General features: G+C 30.2%; 2 protein-coding genes across 2 annotated transcripts; one reads left to right on the top strand and one right to left on the bottom strand.

Annotated features, from left to right (window-relative positions):
• Positions 1–1,726: 1,726 nt before the first annotated feature.
• Positions 1,727–2,287, top strand: LOC132730969 (neuroglobin-like). The gene has a single exon (XM_060717056.1). It carries the CDS (start codon positions 1,727–1,729, stop codon positions 2,285–2,287), a length of 561 nt encoding a protein of 186 aa, XP_060573039.1.
• Positions 2,288–14,307: 12,020 nt separating this feature from the next.
• On the bottom strand, positions 14,308–20,189 carry LOC132730982 (uncharacterized). Its single transcript, XM_060717074.1, has 2 exons — positions 19,857–20,189; positions 14,308–14,878 (listed from the first exon to the last, which is right to left on the bottom strand). Exons 1-2 carry the CDS (start codon positions 20,182–20,184, stop codon positions 14,349–14,351), a joined length of 858 nt encoding a protein of 285 aa, XP_060573057.1. The 5' UTR covers positions 20,185–20,189; the 3' UTR covers positions 14,308–14,348.
• Positions 20,190–20,558: the final 369 nt, after the last annotated feature.

Below are 20,558 nucleotides of genomic sequence, written 5' to 3'. Positions count from 1 at the left end.
TTTAGACAACATCACATAAAGGATTTCTCCAAGCATTAGTACGACAGCATTGATGATTATTCTGCGCGCGTTACCCCACCCACTTGTGGTATAGTGACAAAAGTGAGTCGCGACTTGATTACTGGAAGACTACTGGGCAAAGAAGTTTAAAATGATATATTTTAAAAGTGTTGAATAAAAAAAAAAATTAATATCCAAGAAATGTTCAGAATTTCATTATTTTCTTTGTAAATTTCTGAATACTTGCTTACTGTTCGGATACTATGTTAGTCGAGTGAAAAAAATAATATGGCCCTTGATATGTTTTAAAAAAAAAATTCAGTATCATTTACTTAATATAACATCAAAAGAAAAAGAAATTCTTATTACAACATGTTTTATATTTGACAATACATTTAGTATAACACTGATATTTCTTAAGAAAGCGTGGTAATTTTGACAGTTGGCATATGCGGTAACCGTGGAAACTGCCCGTTTACAAAAAAACTAACACTTCAACATATATATTTTATTTCTATTTTTGAATCCACAATCAAATGTTACTTGATATATCAATAATGTAGAAAATTCTATAAAAGAAATTTCTTGATAGCTTTAATTTTTTACAGAAAATTTTCATGTTTATTTTTCTCATTTTTTGTTTAGTTAAAAAGCATGAAAACTCATTTTTTAAAGAAAAATGTCCAAATAATCGTTTGTTTTTATACAGAACCCTAAGATAAAGCAAGCTTTGTATAAAATTATGTTTATTGTAAGTATAATAAGCTATTTTATACATTATTATAATACAGTTTGGCTATTTTGACAATTTTGAGATATACGGTAACCATGGAAACTGCCATTTAAAAAAAAATCCAACACGCCAACATATATTATTCTTTTTTTTTTTTGAATTTGTCATTAAATTTTACACAATATACAAAAAAATTAGAAAATCCTATGAAACACTTTTTTCAATATCTCTCATTATTCTGAGAATTCATGTTCATTTTTCTCATTTTTTGTTCGGTTGAGGAACATGGAAAACTCATTTTTTAAAAGAAATATGTTCAGATTATCATTTGTTTCATACAGAATCATTAGATAAGGTTATCTTTGCATAAAACAATGATCGTTGTGTGTTTTAAGCTATATTATACATTTTCTATTCGTTATAACACAGTTAGGCTATTTTGACAGTTTTTAGATATACGGTTACCATGGAAACTGCCATTTTACAAGAAATCCAACACGTCAACATATATTTTTCTTTTTATTTTTAAATTCGTCATTAAATTTTACTCATCATACAAAAAATATAAAAAATTCTATTAAAGGATTATTTTTTCATAAAACTGTAGAAAATGTCTTTAATATGTAATGAATTTTGAAAATGAGAAATGACGCATTTCAATTTCCATGGTTTATTACTAATATCATTAAGCAAAGATTAAATACCAACAATGTTGATCAATATCTAGTTACAGGTGAACATCACTTAAATATCTGTCAGCTGCTCGAGGAGAAATTCTATTTGTATTGGAATTTTATTCTATTATTTCAACAACTGTGACGCGAATACATAGTCACGTGATATGATATTAGTAAGATCAAAGTTGTAGAAAAGGTGGAAATGTAAAATTACTTTCGTAATCATGTTACAATAGATTCTGATAGTTTCTGTCAGGGATTTCAATTTGTAAGCAGTGTTTAAATAGTTACGCTCAAATTTAGTTGAAATTCTAAAATGGGATGTGTACACTCATCAAGAAGGGGAGAAGTTTACAAAGAGGATAACAAAAAATATCTTAATGCAGCCTTATCACAATTAAATCACAATGATCTAACATGTAAAGAGAAACGGATTGTTAAAGAAACTTGGACATACATGACAAAGGATCTAGCTGAAAATGGACTTCAAGTGTTCCTTAGAATATTTGAACTCTGTCCAGATGTGAAGAAATTGTTCCATGTTGAAGACGTAAGACATTCAGAACTATCAAAGAACCAACAGATTAGAGCACACGGACAAAGATTTATACTTGCAATAGGTGCTGCAGTTCATTGCTTGAATGATGAAGAAACAGATAAAGATGAGCTTAATAAGATATTACTTGTTCTTGGACAGCAGCATAAACATTTTTCTGGATTCCTTCCGGAATATTTTGAAGTATTTTACGAAGCGCTTATGTGGCGGTGGGAAATCTGTATGGGAGAAAAGTTTACGAAGGATGTCTCAAACACGTGGAGTCACGTTTTCTTCTACATGATGGAAAAACTTAAGGAAGGCCACAACTCACCAAATTAAATATTTCCTTTTTGAAAAGAACACGTAGCAGCATTTAAATATGACGTCATAAGGAAACAATATAATATCAATAGCTGAAGACATTTTTGATATAGATACCTGTAAAACAATCAAAATAACGTTGAATATCAATATTTAAAATTCGGCTTGGATATTACGTGTAAGTGTTTTGTGAAGGATTCCGTTTAAGCCTATCATCTTGATGATTAAATAGATCTAGCTTATGAAACGTTTTAGTTTGCATAGCAGTCATTTGAGGAGTTTCATCTACTTAACTGTGACAATAACTGTCTCATATGGTCAAAGAAAACCTTAACTATAATCATGTTTGATAATACGGCTATTTTTTTCAATTACCATTTCTCAAAATGGTAGCGTATAGCATACGGAAACTATAATATAGGGTAATCTGGGATATGAATAGCTGTTGTAAAATTCATTATTGATTGGTAACTTATTCCCATTACTGTTTTATTCCTGCGTACAATCTGATAAATAGTAACAAGAGCTTAATAATATAACTTGATGATAATAATATAAAAGTGTTATTTCACGCACGCGTATTCCTTTACTTGGAGATTATACAGCATTTTGAATTTTGGGTTTAATTTAGGGACATTTTTTCAAATATGTGGACCATGTACTGTTTTTTTTTTAAATATTTTACTGTTATCTCAATCAGTGAAATTTATAAATGAAATGATTGCAAATAAAATACTGTTTAAAGTAACACAATTGGATAATACATATAGGCTAAGCTTTATCAATCTCTCCGGTTAATTTGTTTTGACTTGTTCGTTCTCAGTTACATTGAATATATTTATGCGTGTAATTGTTTGTATATTTGTAAAGGTAAAAAAAACGAACCAGAGCATTAGCTAGAGTTTACCTTAAGACCTTTCATAAATACCATTTAAAACATATTGCGCAAATCATCATTTATATTGGCGGACATTGATAAACCTTAAGACAAAACTGACTCAAATATGAGTGTGGTGCGTGCATGTGGTTGTGTGTTGAAAGTTACATAATTACATATGGTGCATGTTAATAGAGAACATTCAGAAACAGATATAAATGAAGACATAAAGATAAATCACAGCTTACAAGAAAACTTCATCAAATGTTCAGGATGAAGACAGTGCGCTAAAATATCTTGTTTAAAAGCACAGACAAAATGCATTTCACCTTTTGGAAGATCATCTAAAGACTTATTTTTATAAAATAATACATTAATGTTACATGTTTTATGATATTTTGCAGATGATGTGTAAAAAGGTTTATTTGAAATAGCCATTTGATAATGTATTGTGTTGTATTTTTGTTTTCTGTGTACATCTTTGTATAAGATTATATCAAACTAAACATTGAATAGGGACATGTTATATAAGCCATTTGGGTGTGGGGGCATAGACGGCAACATGCATAAACCCTGACTGAAAACAACGTTTTCAGTTGTCATAGGTTTGAAGAACTTCAAAGTACAAAGGTGATTAGTTAGAGAATTAGTCTGCTAATGAGACGTTTAATTGTGGGAATAGCTTCTTAAACAACACATTTCATACACAACAGATTTCTACCTTATTTATAGGATGCAGATTGTAAATATTGCGAACCTTATTCTTTTTTATTAGTTTAAACAATATTTTATTTATAATCATTACATTTACATGATAATTGACAAAAAATAAATTGATTAGATTGAAACTCTCTACGTTCTCTTTTATTAGGGGTGCAAACTCCAGTAAAGTTGCCACGAAAACTTTTCATTTGCTTAACTGTTCAATCTATGCTCGGTTTAATGGCATTCGAATCGCTATATCACCATCTTATTGACATTTTCATTGTTCGTAATTCTCATTAATCTATCTGTTAACAATTGTATCCCCAGAGACCCTGCCTTTGGTATCAGAACTACTCTCTCATTATGCCACCTTAATCTACAACACACGCTTATTATTAATATTTCAAAATTATTTTAAAGTTGTTCTTATCTCTTTTTTATTAATACCATTCTATTAAAATTAAAACGTTGTCAATGTAAGAGTTTCATTTTCAGCTTCCTGAGTTCTATTGAAATCTGTTTTTACTAAGCGCATGTAGGTGTGTATTATATAATAGAAACGGGATAAAAAGTAATATTTTAATATTTTTAACAATATTTATCAGAATACATTTGTATTTATATTGTTTAAACAAACCATACGTATCATATTCAATTTGTTAAAACATACAACAATCAGAATTAAAAGAGGGCGGCGTAAAACAATTAAATTCCTATAGTATAATACAAATCTTTATGCAATTATACTTATTGGCTTCATGTACGGACTCAATCAAACCAAGTCTGCAATATTCATGTAATTGTGTTGTGATAAATGCTTCCGAGGGATCACTTTATTTCCAGATTTTCAAATAAGCAGATCAATCCGACAATACATACGAGTATAACGAGTTATGGTAAATGTTCGTGAATGGGAAGATCCCATGAGAGCAATAAAAATAAAAACAATTGGTTATATTTGTAGTCTCCATTTAAATGTCATTAATATAAATAATGAAATCCTCAACATCCCTCTCGCGTCCTAGCCCCGGCGTAAGGGGTATTCAAAGCTGAACACTAAATCTTTTACACACGAATCTAAATGTTAAAATTCTGAATCATTCGTGGCACACGTACTTTTTATTTATGATAAAACCTTAATGATTTTATGTTGTAGTATGCTTTGTTTTTAGCAATATGTGTTTTTATAGATAACAAAGAATAAAATACGAAATTAATTGGGCATATTGTATTTTATTCTTCGTACATTTTTATTTACACTCCTTGAATATTCTCCGTTTACCTTTATGATCTCCAAATGATTATTTCATATCTATACGATAGAATCTTAAGGTAGATGGTATATTATATAATGATAAAAAATAGTTTTCCAGCTAGCCAGTTTGCATTCACATTGATGCATGATATGTACATTTTCTTTTTGAAATCGTAGGAAAAAACACTTATTGAATAATTCTTACATTTATCATTTTGTTTTACATTGTGTTATACGACGACAAATGTCTAAAAATAGTAATAATTTATACATTTTCTTTAATGGGAAAGAACTGTGCTACGCGATAGTCTCATGTAAAGAGAAATTTTTAGATTCATTTATTTGCTTATTGGTTTTATAGTTTCATTTAGAGAAACAGTCTTGCAATCTAATAAAACAGAACATTTTCATATGATATATATTCAACGCTGGTTTCATCAAGTGATAAACATGTAACATTTTCTATATACATTATTAAGACCTTACTAGCACATGTTTGCCTTTTATTCCCTAGATTAATAAACATGATTGCTTGTTACCGTTTAGTAAAACTGAGCCGGCAACATTTTTATTTTATGGTAAATGCAAAGCAATCACACGAAGGACTTAGCTGACAGAAATAAATTGCGGAAACATTCATTTGCAGTAACTGTATAGAAAATGTTCTGATGAACAATATACATCATGAAAAAAATTAAAAGGTTAAAATTATTTCTACATAATGTCGCGCAAACGATTATATATCTGATAAAAATAAACCACTTAATCCCTCCTTTTATTATAAGATGGTTTTATTTCTCCGTTAAAGAACCTCCACAACACCAGAAGTGAAAATGTTGCAAGCTTGGCTTGATTGACGGTAATGACTCTAACCAGTGTTCCAGTGTTAAAAATAATATCGAGCAAACAGGCGCCTTAAAACCTCTTTGCTCTGAACAAATTATTTACGATCTATTTTATCACGACTATTATCTAAACTGAAATTCCTCGATGATAATGTGGTATTATTTTACTGCGAAATCATGTCATCTTGGTTGAAATTATTGCATTAATTGAAATTTAAGTAGGCAATTCTCAATTCATATCCTTCTCTAGAATTGCTTATATTTATTTCAGAAATATTTACATGTTAGCAAATATTGATCGACAGAAAAGATTTTTTATATTCGTTGTGACAATTCTGTCTTAATTCGTTGTGATATTTGTCTTATATTAAAATGAATATTCAAAGCATTTCAATGTTGATTTAATTCAATTTTAATTGGACACTATTGTATGTTTGTCACATTGTTAATATCCCTGAACGCATTATTAAAGTAAAGAAATGTGAAAACTGTAATTCTTTTAAGATAGACAGTCATATTTTCTTTGAGTAGATAATGCAATTAATGTACATTACGTTAAATACATGTTTATTTCGTTTCGGTCCTTTCAATATAAAATTATAAATAACTTCTAATTGCTAGCATATTTTAAATGCAGTACGAAAGAATCCACCACGATTTCTTTGAGGACATTTTTAGTAAAGCAAATTCACATAATTGTATAATTCATGACTTAACTCTAACGTTTAATATATAACACATATACGTGTATAATGATTGAATAAATGTCCAGTCTCCGAACATTGATAATGTGGTATTCACAGACGCCGACAATTTGAGGTGAAAATCACATTAACAAGGTCCACTGACATGGATATTGACCAAATCGTCAAAGTTAATAAATATATATTTATATGATCGAAAAAGAAATTTATTATTTGTTACATTTACGGTGTTGTCCGAATTCCCTTTGTCACACAAACATATTCCAAATAAGCATATGGAAAGTGCAGAAGTTATTGTCTTGTTTTTCCGAACTGATGTCTGCTCTAAGGCATTTAAAAAATCATAAGAATGTGAAGCGAAAAGCAAAAAGCTGTTTAAATCATCGTTGTAATTTCGAAAAAAAAAACGCTGACTGAACCTGATGTTTATTTGTCTTTGATTGGTTAGCTAGTACCCTACATTCCGTAAAGCCATTTAATATTAGACTTTAAATAAAAAACGACCAAATCAAGAGCCACGGTAAGTACCGTTGTTTCTTTATAACATCTTCACTTACAGTCGAGGTAAATGTCATCTGCTTTTGACTTGCAATTGCTACACGGAAAACCGTCATATAATAAAACAGATGGTTTTCTCGTGTAGGACTATCAAATGTTTATAGACAAAGAACAAACACTATGTTAAACCTTTGTTTGGTTTTAAAATAAGAAATCATGTAAAGATCAAAGAATAGAATAGAAAAATTGAAAAATATTCATTGACCTCAAGAATCCCAAGAATTTATTATTCGATTCATTTTTCTTACTTATTCCCTCGTTCGTGTTTTATTACAAAATAAAACAATAATAAACAAAAACCTAGAACTAGAAACGTATAAAAAATGCAAATTCATATGTTCACAATACAGGTAAATGAATGCATACATTTTCATCAAATGAGTTAGTCAATAATACGGTGTAGGGTGGTCAAAATAAATGATTTTACAGTTGTTTTTGGCAATAATAAATGAAGCATGAAAGCTTGTTTTACTTGAGTCTTATGATAATTTTTAAGACAGACGCAATGCAAATTAAAAGTGCTTAAATCTGTGTAAAGTACAATTTTTTCAGTTGTTAAGTTTTCAGCAATTGTTATATCCTTCTTTCAACCCTTTTAACCTTTAAATAACGTTACAATTATTTATCAAAATCATTACAATCAAAGCTTTTCTAATGTCAGACAAATAAAGACAAATCACCGGTTGCCCGTTTATCTTAATGACTGCACGCAATCATGTTATTGCTTTTATACAAACTAGTGTTCTTATTTTTAAAATCTAGTTTTTAACCTTTAGCCTACAACTGTTATTTATGTCTTATGTCTTTTATTGCTTCGATTGCATACTGATACAATAAAGGATCTGTTATTGAAAACTTATTTAACTATAAACAGGCATATTAACGTTATTTGATTGTAACCAATGTTCCATGTAGGACACACGCATGTTTACTTGGTGACAATATACCGCTTTTCATTGAAATGACACTAACATGTCACATTAAATGTTCCATGATAACAACCATATGAACACATCTGTGAATGTTTCAAAATTCAAAATGTTACCAGTTTATTCTTCTATAGCCGGTGTTAGGTGTACGTAGGCGATAACTAGCACATTACAGTACTGTTTATTACCAGGCTCAATCAAACCGAGCCTGCAACATTTTCAATTTTGCCGTGTTTGACATTTTTTAGGGATTCTGTTTTTCTCTATTGTAAAAAAATATCAATGACATAGCCATAAGTAAAATCATTATGTTAAGATAATTAACAGGCGACCAAGCAAATAAAATTAGATGTCCCTTTTTAATTAAACTGCGATGTTAATGTGCTTATCGTGATTTATTATGTACAACAGTATTTTTCTATAACATAGATCACTATATCGTCCATGTAAATGCATTTCATTTATAATATGGTATCATAAGCATGTATATGCACATATATGACCAGATTGAATAGAATGTGTAAAGTCGCATATTAAAACGTTTAAAACATAAACGTGTTAAACATTTAAGATTCAGTTTAAAGATTGAAATGTGTCTTGTTATTAATTATCAAATGAGTGTTTCACTTTTATAACAAAACAAACTCTTTTAAAGTCATCTTTATGAATCTGTATTTCACAATACTTCTTTGAAGAAATATAGCTTCATTAAATTTAAATTAATGTCACCACTATTATCATTTTCACTGTTGCATATTTGTATTGGGTTTAGACAATCTAAACTGCCATCACTGCTTTGTACAGAGAACATTAAACTTGCTCTTTACTTAATTAGAATAACAAATATATACAAATACTGCGATTATAATGATTCTAAATGAAGAAAATTGTATCACCTTATATCAAGGTAGGCTATAAGTTGTAATATATAAAATTGCATATAGAAGAGGGTGGTAAGTACCACTCGTGAGCGCGACATGTTTTACCATTATGATGACCTGTTGTTCATGTCTTCCTTGTTGACACAAAATTCTTATATATCATATTTCAAGAATCTTCAACAGCAAATCATATTATTTTGTTTTGACATTACCTTTGATAAAATCGATATACCAATTTAAAATGAATATTGTCTGAGTATACTGTGTCACAAGCTTATGTAACATAGATTAAACTAAAACGGCACTTACTTACTTACTTAAATAAATATTGATTGTTGAAATGTATCGTTTTATCAATGTTCCCCTGGGTCATTTTTATTGATATTGTGACTATCAAAGAGAGAGTGCATTAAAGTCAATTTTATAGTCATTGTACGTATACGCTGTTAGTAGATTGGGCAAACTCAGATAAATATACACTACATTAATCAAACATGTTTTACGTAAAACTAAATTACTGCAACTAAATCTGTCAGAGGGATTACAAAACTTCACAAAAAGTCGTGAAAAAGTCGTTGTCGCGAAAAACATAAAAGATCACAATAATTTAAAATAGAAATATCAACATTTAGATCATTTCCAATGTATTGACTTACTTTCATGCTATATGTTTGTTAATTTTACAGAAACATTGTTAAGCAATTTCTAGCAAAGATATAGTAAGTAAAATAAAAGTAATTCAGTCTAAAAAAAAGTTCCAGAAGGCATTTATTGACGGAAATCATTTTTTAATATTACAACAGCGACATAACATTCTAGAAAGAGAATAATAAAACTGCCCAAGGATGCTTTTAACGTATTTGATTCAATATAAATATCAAATGACATATCCTTTACAAAAAAAAACTATTTAATTCTCGAAGGTATATTTACTTTTTAATTATTTCTTATTTTCAAGAAGAAAAACGCTTGAGAAACAGTATTTTTTGTTGAAAACTAAATGAATATGACGGTAATAACAAAAGTGTTATTCAATGTATTTATTTTTTATGTTTTCTTAAACTGTTTTCATAATCGATAACAAAGTTTGGGGTTCTTTGTTATTGTTTACAAAAAGTATTGTATGCTTTCCATTCTCTTCTCAGAGAGTACAATGTATTTTATCATACTGCACAAAAAAAAACGTTATAGATTTATGAAGATTTGTATGTTAACGATATGCAAACATCATGAAAGAGCACTCCAGATGTTATGCCATTGATGTAACTTAAAAGAACACCTTTATTTATATATTAATGCGACTTTCATGAACGTTCATTTGCGTTCATTGAGTATTTGTCTTCTGTGTACATTATCTAATACACATCTTTTGTCATTCATATTTTCCATCACCACATACCAATTTTGAAAACAAACCTTTCTTATCCCATATCAAGTACTTTGTTTCTTTTAGCTTTTTTAATCACAATCCTATGACATTTAGCAGTTAGTTTATATTAAAACTCGTTTCTACCCGTCCATTAAATTCAATTTTTTCATGAAACTTAATTCAGCTTTCCTATGATTTTAAAGTTATAAAAAGTATAACCATATACTGTGCAAATCACAGCTTTCACTCTTGGTAACGAATTATTCACAATTTATTTCATTACGACTGTTATACATATTATTTTATTTTATTCCTGTAATGATGACAATATGATATCATTTTACTGCAAAGCCTGCTATCTTGGTTGAAATTTTAATATAAATTGTCAGTAGATATAACTTTACCTCAAACTAACAATAAGTATTTATGTTAAAGTATAAGTGAACAAATATTGATAAACAGATATGAAGAATGCATTTAACTTTAGCTTGCTGAAAAGGTTAGTGATTAGCCTTAGTTTGCTACTGCTAAGTAACCAATCAAGCCCTTTGGAACCTTTTGGCAGAAGGAGAGGGAAACATAAATTGATTCTTCTTTATAAGATGAAAAATGAGCTCTCTCATGACTACCTTTTAACTTTTGTACCTCCTGTAGTTATAATTTAAGAATTTCGGACGATTTACAAGGCATACATACAATAACATCTTTATACTATAATGCTTTTCTTCTGTCAGCTCTCCGAGAATGGAATGAACTGCCAGTTGATCTACAAAATGTCCCTTCATTTTTTTATTAAGTGTCTTTTGAAAAGAAACATTAAAAATGTTCAAAATATTTCTATACAAGTATCAGAAAATAGCAAATATACCATGTATGTATACGATCAAAGTGCAGTTCTCTTAACCATCATCTATACAGAAAGAAAATGTAAACACACCTCTATGCCATTATGGACTTCCATATTTTTACTTTAAATGCAAACAATACGAAACTATCAGACGCAACCTTTTCCAAACTCTTTCAGCTTACTGAAATGTAACTCTCCACACACTACTTAACGGCAACACAAACTTTAAAGTGACGACATCAGCATATTGCGGGCAGTTCAAATGTATATCCGAGATATTCATATCCATTTTCATAAAACCCGTTTTATTAATAGTAATTAATCCTATGTTAAGAAAAGGCCTTTATAAGCATATTATGCTTTTCGGACTTGATCCTTTTATAGCATTCTTTTGTGTTATTTCATTACTGTATGTGACTTTTGTTTGTGCAAAATGATTGAAATAAAATATGTGTAAACTAATGCAGCTTGAACAACCTTAAAGCTTCTTCATATGCCTTGATTCGAAAAAACAGCGCTGAGGGACAAGTGGTTTAAAGTAAAATACTTTTACCACCCGGCTACTGACATCCCTTCATGTAACATATAAGCTTTACTTAAATATTATAATGTGATATTTTGTGCAGGATTTTTTTAGTTCATGTGTTATTACATAATATATATCTTCAGAACATGTCATTTCCAAGCACCTATATAAGTTGCACTATGTTTATTATGCCACGATCATTACAATAGTTCCTTTCTGCGTTAGACAAATTAAGACAAATGACTGTCTACGTGTTTACAAAATTACTGCATGTAATCATTCTATCAACCTAATAGGAGGTGATGTCCTGTGGTTACAATCCAGTTTTTAACCTTTAACATAAAATGTGTTGTCTGATTAATGTCTCACGTCTGCTTTGAAAACAGAAGCAGTAAAGTATGTTGTGCTATTGGAATCGTTTTAATCTGTAATCAAGTACGTTAAAGGTTTATTGTATTCTACGTTCCAAAAACTTAAAATAAATCACGACGGAATAGCCTGAATTAGCCTTGATTGAACAAAAATAGATTTTCCTATTGAATTGAAAAAATGAAATTAACTAATTAAAATCAATGGAGATATTAACTCGGTGAATATCTTATCTTGATGAAGAACAAGAAAAAGGAAGGCATGCATGTACTCACTAAAACTCATTTTCTGTTGGCATTATTTCATTTTTCTCAACTCATAATAAGTAACGTACAATCTTAATGGTTGAAATTATAGTACAAATGTAAATTCCAATAGACAATATTCAATATATATCCTTCTTCAATAAAATTGACCGAAGGTCGAGCGAGATATCAATTTTCCAACGTTGTGTGTAGAAAAATACATAGTCTCAGAAAGCTACTATAACATAATTTTCCTTTTATTATATACATTTTCGTTTTATTCAGAAAATGAAATGCATTTGTCAAGAAATAAATTCATGACTGACGGATGAATACGTAATTCTTGCAAACTGGCCACGCCTTTAATAATTTTGGTTCCCGTTTCCAAATGCAACGTTATACAAGGCTAACATCGGAACCAACGTCAAAAATAGTCCGGCACTTCCATGTATGGTACCGTATTTGTCACTAACATAATACGGAAATTTCTATCCGCTGAAGCGTATTTGCGCTTCAATATTTGCGTGTATTTTAGCGAGAAAATTTATAGGTATAATAAAATATCATATGTAACTCCTTATTGATAGCATATTATAAACAAATGTAAGAAAGGATCTTAAGAACATTTTCAGTAGAGAAAGGTCAACAAATGTTAAGCAAATTCACACACTTGTATAAATTATGACATAACTCTAATGTAGTATATACTACACATATACATGTATGATGATTGAATAAATGTCCAGTCTATGAACATTGTTAATGTTGTATTCACAGACACCAAAGATTGAGGTGAATGTCACATTTACACAAACTCTTTAATTTTTAACATGTTAAGAGTTGTCCAACTTCCCTTTGTCACACAAACAGGCTCTGAATAAACATATGGAAAGTGCTGAAGCTATTTTCTTGTTGTCCGTAGTATCTAATGTCTCTTTTAATGAATACAAATAATCACCAGAAAGCGAAGCGAAAAAACAAAACGACGTTTTTAATCATCTTTGTAATTTTGACAGTAAAAAAATCGCTGGCTAAATCTGATGTTAATTTCATGTAACGGTGTTTTTGATTGGTTGGCTATAATCCTATATTCCGTTAAGCCTTTTACAAGTAGTTTTTAATAATAGCCGACTAAATTAAGAGCCAAGGTTAGTGACATTGTTTGTTTATTACAATTTCACATAGAGTGCAGGTAAATATCAAAAATTATTTTTACTGTTTTATTAATTAAAAAGATGACAGCAGCAGTGCAAATTGAAACATTGTTTCGATATGCGTCAAATACAATATTGTCAGTTGTTACAGTCGTTAAAGCTTCAACAACGTGAAACCCTTTTTTCTTCTTAAGATCATTACAATCAATGCTTTTCTGCGACAGACAAATGAATACAAATGACCGTCTGCCTGTTTATTTTAATGACTGCACGGAATCTGGTTATTGCTTTTATAAACAGTTCTTATTTTCCTGTTTTTAAGAACTAGATTTTAACATTGAGTCTACAACTCATGATTGTATTTTATGTGTTTTATTGCTCCAAATACAAACTGTTACAATAAAGGATGTGCTATGGAAAACGTCTTTATCTGTAAACAAGATCTAAAGTAATGGATAAATCAACGACAAAGTACTTTAGAGATAATCAAATAACCGCCATCCCTAAGCCCAACAAACTAAGGCAATCAAAATAAACAACACAAAATCAAAAAAAAATTTTACCTTAGACCGCAGAAACAAAATTTATATACAGGAATCTTCTTAAAGATTCAAAATTTTAACACAAATTGTAGAAATAAATGAAATAGTAATTTGAATCAACAATTACTACCATATGACTAACATATATATATATATATAATACAATTAGAACCTTAGAATAATTTGTTATGACTTAACTGCCCAGAAGGTTAACACATCCAACTGTAGACAGTATTTCTTCAATCAAGAAGAAACTCATAACAAAAATAATAATTAATAAGTCAGCGTAGAAATAACCCTCAAGAAGAAATGACCCAAACGATTTGAGCCCTCAGTATTCAAATGTAACCCTCCATCTAGATTGGCAAAAAGAAATCTTTTGATCTGCCCCTTAAACAAAAATGGACGGAAAGATTTCACAAACTTCACATTCAAATCTTTGGACATTTCTTTTTCAAAACAAGTATTGACTTGTTTGATAACTGACTCAGTTTCATCCTTATCCACCGGCCGAGGAAGTATAGAAGAAACGATAATATGAATGTCTGGTTTTAAACGACGGACTGTTGCAATCAAATTTGCCAGACCAGATAAAATATAGTCACATGAATTGCCATTGGCAATATTATTGGAACCAGCATGAATAATTATATAGTTACTAGAACCAAGAGACAGCTGTCTATTCTCTAGAAGAAAATTGATTTTACCGATTGTAGCACCTCTGATGGCTCTAACTTCAACTCCCTCAATCGGTGGTAAGTTTTTTATCATAGAATCACCCACAATGATCACCTTCCTGAACTCTGAAATTAATTAGGTATTCAAAGATAGAATACTTTGAAATACAAAATACAATACTTTTGAAATACAAAATACAATATATAAAGACTTCAAATATATAATCATTTACCCAATAAGAAAATTCTGCTAACTTAAATAAATGTCTGTCAATAGTAGAGACAAAATTAAGAAAATTATCAAATTTCAGTAAGTGAAATTCTGCCAACTTGTGTAAACATCAAGTTATAACAGATACTCCATTTATTAAAATGAAGCCACATAAGTAAATAAAATTATAACATATTACATAAATAACACTGTTCTTCAACAGTTGCTATGAACAATGTGTTTTCTATATGTGAAAACTTGTCACTAACACTGCCCTTCAACAGTTGCTATGCAAATGGTGTAATTTCTATATGTGAAATTCTGCCAACTTGTGTAAACATCAAGTTATACCAGAAACTTCATTAATTAAAATGAAGCCACATAAGAAAATAAAATCATAACATATTATGTAAATAACACTGTCCTTCAACAGTTGCTATGAAAAATGCGTTTTCTATATGTGAAAACTTGTCACTAACACTGCCCTTCAACAGTTGCTATGCAAATGGTGTAATTTCTATATGTGAAATTCTGCCAACTTGTGTAATCATCAAGTTATAACAGAAACTTCATTAAATAAAATGAAGCCACATAAGAAAATAAAATCTTAACATATTAAATAAATAACACTGTCCTTCAACAGATGCTAGGCTAATAGTGAAATTTCAATATGTGAAAGTCTGCCAACATGTGTAAGCATCATGTTGTAACAGATACATCATTAATTAAAATGAAGCCACATGCATGTAGAAAATAGAACTATAACATTAGGGCCTACATAAAAACTCTGTCCTTTAACAGTTGATATGCAAATTGTGAAGTTTTTTTTATATGTGAAAATTCTGCCAACTTGTGTATTCATCATGTTGTAACAGAAACTCCATAGATTAAAATGAAGCCACATAAGAAATTCAAAATTCAAAACGTAACCAAATAAACACTATAATAAGGAACTTGAATGTCATAACAATTTATACTACCCTTAATGAATACTTTAGATAATTGTAATTGAAAATCTGCTTACTAATTGAAAGACCTTATATATTATATCTAATCATATTTTAATTTATTACTAATGAATTTTGATACTCTTAATTTATCTTGAAAAGAATACTCTATATACTTTTTATAGGCATCCGACTTCCAGTCACCCATTAATTGAATAAGATCTGCAGGTAAATTAAGCCTAAAGGCATAAGTAGCAAAACCTCTACGAAAAGAATGAGTAGAGAAGTCCTCAGAATTTAAACCAATATTGTCAATACAAGATTTCAATTTTCTCATAAAGATTGCATATGTAACTGGTTTATTAGAGCCTAGCGAAAACAAAGGATCATTAGCCTTGCCAGGAACTACCTTAATCATATTATTGTAAGCAGATACAGGACATAAACAAGAATGATCTATACTGTGTAAAGGAACCTCTAAAATCCGTTCTCCTGCTTGTATAGTTTTTGACCATTTCATCTTAACCAACAAATAAGTGCCTAAATTGACAATATCTTTTTTCTCAACAAAAACTTTGGATTATGCAAATCTCTTAAATTTGTTGGTACCAAGTTTGATTTTCTAGCCAATAAAAAGAAGGCAAATAAAAACAAACACCAAAAAACAACATTATCAACTTGAGTAAAATCTAAACATTTAAAAATACTCAGCAGAATTTCTGGAGTAATAGGAGTCGCCTGTTTATGCAAATACAATTTTTGTTTACTTATCCCTTTAAGAGATAAATTTAGTAGAAAATTATTAATATGATCCACTGAAGCACCTAGTAACAAATGCATTGTTTTAACACCACTGATGTAATTTCTAATTGAATCAACTGATTTCATGGATCTACTCAGAAACTGAGCATATAATTGAAGTGTTTCAGTAGAAACTGGCAGAGAAACCAAATGAAAATAGGTACAGAAAAGCAGAAATGCCTCCCATTGAATCTTCAAATTTTTCCATGTACCTTCAGCATAAGCTTGTTTGTTAGATAACATAAGATCATGCTTCAACCCCATAAACTGAACCTCTGAAATTTAAAAAACAATTAAACCACTAATTTAATGTAAAATCACCATGGATTTAAGATATCAAAATCAGTACTTTTAACTGAAAATTCTTTTAACCTATAATTCTTTGTTAAACTAAAGAACTCATTACGATGAAATTCCCCCTGTTCAAATCTTGATAAATGGTCAGCTAAACGATTCTCTGATGAAGAGATATGTTGAGCTTTAATTTCAAATTCATAAACTGCAGAAATGAAGCAAATCTCCCTTATGTATTTTTGAAGAAACGGGCATTTAGCTTTCCCGGAATTAATAGCAATACATGTAGAAAGATTATCACACAAAATGACTATCCTTGAATGCCTAAAATTAGAAACCCACAGATGTAAACAAAGTACTAAGGCTAGCATCTCTAATGCACCTATATGTAAATTAAATGACAAAATTTCTGAAGGAAATAAAGCATAGAAATAATTCCCTTCCCAAAAACCACCACAGCCTTCTAGACAAGCATCACAACTTAAAATAGTATCAGGCTCACACCAAGGTCCTAGATACAACAAGGAAATACCATTATATTTTGGCAAAAATTCAATTCACCATAGCAAGTCTTTTTTAACCTCATCAGGAATGCAATGTTTAATCTTTTTATCTGCACCATACAATTGTCTGAGCCAATTTAACAATCTAGCCACAAAAATCCTGCTTGGTTTAACACAAGCCCCTACGAAGTTCAATTTCCCTAAAAGAGACTGAAGCTCCTTTAAGGTAGCAACTTTATTATTTAACCATACTTTCACCAAACTACGAATCTCAATCAAACGATTTGGAGTGATTTCCATAGTCATAGTCTCAGTATTGAACAAAACGCCCAAAAAAAGTCATGATTGTAGAGGGTGGTGAACATTTTTCTACAGCTTCTTGTAAACCACACAACTCTAAAACTCTAGTCAGAGTTGAATAAGCAAAGTCAGCAAGCTCTGGTTTTTCAACCCCAGCTAAATCATCTAAATAGTTCAAAACAGAGATGCCCATACCCAGTAACATAAATGCTACAGCATTAGTAACACGTTGACAAATATAAGCAGCACTGCGAAGACCCATTGATAAAACAGCATCACAAAAAAAAGATTATTCCAAGAATAAGCCACTAAATTATAATCAGAAGGACATATACTAATTTGTCTGTATGCGCCTTTCAAGTCTTTTTTGTATAACCTAGCCGAAGTGCCTTTAGCTAAAATCAACTTAACAAAATCATCTATTCTAGGAAAAATAGTAGAACTTGCCATCCCTAAATATTCATTCTTTTCAATGTAATCATTTACCGCGCAAGAAGTATTTGAACTCAAATCTAAAATTACTCTTCTGTCTGAAACCTCCTTTTTTGGTACTGAATTTAAAGGAGACACTAACATATTATTTGAAAATGGATTTTTTTGAAAAGGGCCTATAATGTGCTCATTTTGAACCTCTTTTTGCAAATATTTGTTAATTTGAACAGGAAAATCATTGGCCCCTTTATAATTTTTGTAATTAGAAGCTTCTAAGGATTTTGAAAATGCATTTTCATTACCAGAAAAATTCATAGGAAAACCAAATTCCAAAAAATCACATACCAGCATATCATTATATTGAAAGGTTGACAAAATTTGTCTCATATAAGAAGTATTTATCTTGTTATAAATTGGAATACGGCAACCTTCAAAATTATGTTTTCCTGACTTTTTAACCAATTCATGAATTAAAATTTTCTTATTAACTTCTGAAAAGGTAGAATTAATTTCAACAAAACTACACATGTGACATGAACCAGTTTGAGAACAAACATGATAATTTTCCTTTATATTACTTTCTGAATTTTTGAAACAAAATTCTGGTAAAAACAAATCTTCAACCTTATTTTCATTCTTGAAACTTCTGTTGCATGAAAAAAGTCATTGCATAGCATATGGACAAGCTGTGCAACACTCCGGATGATCCAATTTCTTTTTATCTTTCTGCCAACAGGAAGCACAAATATGTTGAGCCATACGCTTCCTACCTTTTACAACCATCATGTGACCAGATTTGTTAGAACATTTATTCCTCTGATAAGGAGAACAAAACCAAGTAGAACCTTGACTTTCATCAACAGAATTATCAATAGAAACCTGCTTGTTGAAATTTCTACGATTTCTTGTACTAGATGTAGACTTGCCATGAACTTGAGGCTGATATTTGCTTAGAATAGCCATTTCAATATAATGGAAATCATCAGACCAGGACTTCTTACCAAGCTCTATTTCCCTAAGAACAGCTGCATAATATGCCTTTAAAATGCTGAAACCATAGGATACGCTTAAATACATTAATCTTTTAAGTAATCCCATTCGTCCTTTTCTTTCTGTAGATTTGGTGTCATTATCAGAGATAATCTCCAATTCTCCAGCTATAAAAAGATTCATAGACAAATCATTGAAGGACAGACTCTGGTCAACAAATTCGTATCTTAACTGAGAATGAGGATATTTCTGAACAAATTTCACTCTATCAGACGCTTAAGCCTCGATACCAGATCTATGAGAGCTCTTTCTTCTAATATCTTTATTAGAACTGGGAGAGAACTCTTCATCTGACGAATCAACAATACTAGAAACTTCATTGTCCGAATTATCGGACGTATCCGAATCGGAACAACTTGTATCAATAGAAGGTTCTTCAAGACCTAATTTGCTAAGCTTACGCCGAACTTTACGCTTTAAATCATTATCTTGTCTCAAAGAGTTTAAAGTTACTTTTTTATCCTGACTTTTCTGCAAAGGAGAGCTCTTGTTTACTTTTTTTGAGCAAATTTTCTTCGGTTCTTTAGCATCAGACAACGAGATAGAAATAGACGAAAAATCGTTACCCTTAAAAGATTTTACAGCGTCTCTCTTTTCTTTAAGTTTGCGTCTTAATTCTGCCTTCTCCCGCTGGACGATAAGCTCTTTTTCTTCTTTTTCTAATTTTTTCAATTCCTCCTTCATGCTATCCAGATCTGAGTCCTCAGAATCAGCAGACGCTTGCTTCTCACAAACTGAAATCACACAGGGCTTCGATTCCTCCAATAAACCCGCAGAAGCAGTCGGCAACTTATTTACCTCTTCTCCATTGTCGTCCGAAATCCACGGTTCTCCTTCGATCATTTTTTTATAGTCTACGCGACCTTTTTTCCTTTCAGTAGTCCTTGAAGACATTTTAGAATAGAATAACAAACCCAGCAAGGGTCTATATCTCTTCAAATTAGAAATTAATTTCTAAATTAATATGAATGTCCAGTGATAACTTGAAACTTTAAAACTTAATAAAATGAAAGGGCGGGAATGCCACACCCTAAAACAACTTCGAGAAACTTTTTTTTTTATTTTTTGAAAATCAAGCGACACTACAAAAATACTAATAGCAATGAAAACTGGAAACAAGTCCATATAAATAGCCAAGGTGTATGAATATCAAATATAAACCAATGAGAAGTTGTTTTGTTGATGCTAAGAAACAGACACTAAAAATAGAACTAAAAAAGGTAAACAATCCAATGAAGCGTAATTAGTTATTTTAATGCTTATTTTTG

This window comes from Ruditapes philippinarum, unplaced genomic scaffold, assembly GCF_026571515.1.
Source record: "Ruditapes philippinarum isolate M1 unplaced genomic scaffold, ASM2657151v2 ctg162_1_1_1_1, whole genome shotgun sequence".
Taxonomy (NCBI): domain Eukaryota; kingdom Metazoa; phylum Mollusca; class Bivalvia; order Venerida; family Veneridae; genus Ruditapes; species Ruditapes philippinarum.
Note: the sequence above shows the minus strand (reverse complement) of the source record. Positions and strands in the feature narration are given on the sequence as shown.